This window comes from Mastomys coucha, unplaced genomic scaffold (genome assembly GCF_008632895.1).
Source record: "Mastomys coucha isolate ucsf_1 unplaced genomic scaffold, UCSF_Mcou_1 pScaffold13, whole genome shotgun sequence".
NCBI lineage: Eukaryota > Metazoa > Chordata > Mammalia > Rodentia > Muridae > Mastomys > Mastomys coucha.
The window spans coordinates 54,422,512-54,423,694 of record NW_022196895.1 but is presented as its reverse complement, the minus strand read 5'-3'; the positions used below and the strand labels follow the sequence as shown (position 1 = coordinate 54,423,694).

The window sequence follows — 1,183 nt, the reverse complement described above, 5'->3', positions numbered from 1 at the left end:
AGACTGAACCACCAACCAAAGAGCATAGAAGGGCTGGACCAAGCCCCACCTTCACCCCACACACATGTAGCAGATATACAGCCTGGTCTTTGTGTGGGTCCCCCAACAACTAGAACAGGCACATACCTTGACTCTGTGTTTGCTTATGGACCCTGGTCCCCTAACTGAGATGTCTTGTCTGGTATCAAAGGGAAAGGATGTGCCTAGTCTTGCAGAGATTTGAGGTGTCAGGGTAAGGTGGTACCGATGGGGGACCTCACCCTTCTCAGAGGAGAAGGGGAGGGGAGCTTATGGAGAGGGTTCATGTGAAGGGGGTACTGGGAGGAGGGGGCTGTGATCATGATGTAGCATGAATAAATAAATTAATAGGGGAAAAAGAAAGAACAACAACTGCAAAATAAAATAAAATAAAAAAGAAATGACTTTAGACTCAATGGCTCCTCTGTATATCCCTGGCTCTAGCTTCACATGCTGCTTCTACTTGAATATCTTAAAAGTAAAGTTTACTGATTGGGTAGAGACTAGTTTATTTTTTTTTTTCTAAGAGACAACTATAGAGTTTGACCTCAGAACTAATCTTACAGTTTATCTAGAAACAGATGGTGAGCCCATCTTTGTGTGGGGCTATCATCATGGAGTTGAAAAGATGCTGAGTGTCCTGAGTTATCAGAAGCAGGAGCTCCCATCCCAGAAGAGGGATTCACGGGCACAGGGCCGGCTGGGCATCCCATGGTGCCATTCCTACCTGAAGGTGTCTCCAATACGGTCCCAAAAATAAAGGAAGTTCTCATGATCTTGGAACATTAGGTCTCCTGTGTTGAAGTAAACATCTCCCTTCTTAAACACATCAAAAAGCAGCTTGCTTTTCGTGTGCCTGTATGAGCCAGCATAGCCAAAGAAGGGATTCTTCTTACTGACACGGGAAATGAGGAGACCAGGTTCTCCTGCAAGAGCAAGGGCAGCTTTAGGAGCCATGTGCTCCAACAATGATCAGTGCAGATACCACACACATACACACCTAAGTAATAGCAGAGAAACCCAGCTATTGTAGCTTCCTATTTTCCTTTATATTTGTTTCCGTTCTACTCAGTGGCATCTCCTCTTGGTGCCTGCATCCTACACATCCTTTCACAAACAACTTTGCAAAAACAAAAGGCAAAAGAATCGCATGGAAAGGAAATGT

General features: G+C 44.7%; 1 protein-coding gene across 1 annotated transcript in view; it reads right to left on the bottom strand.

Annotated features, from left to right (window-relative positions):
• Positions 1-1,183, bottom strand: part of Slc27a6 (solute carrier family 27 member 6) — a 64,216-nt gene that overhangs the window by 6,459 nt on the left and 56,574 nt on the right. Inside the window, exon 8 of the mRNA XM_031365739.1 lies at positions 746-944. Coding sequence (XP_031221599.1) covers positions 746-944 — 199 coding nt within the window. The remainder of the gene's footprint in view (positions 1-745; positions 945-1,183) is intronic.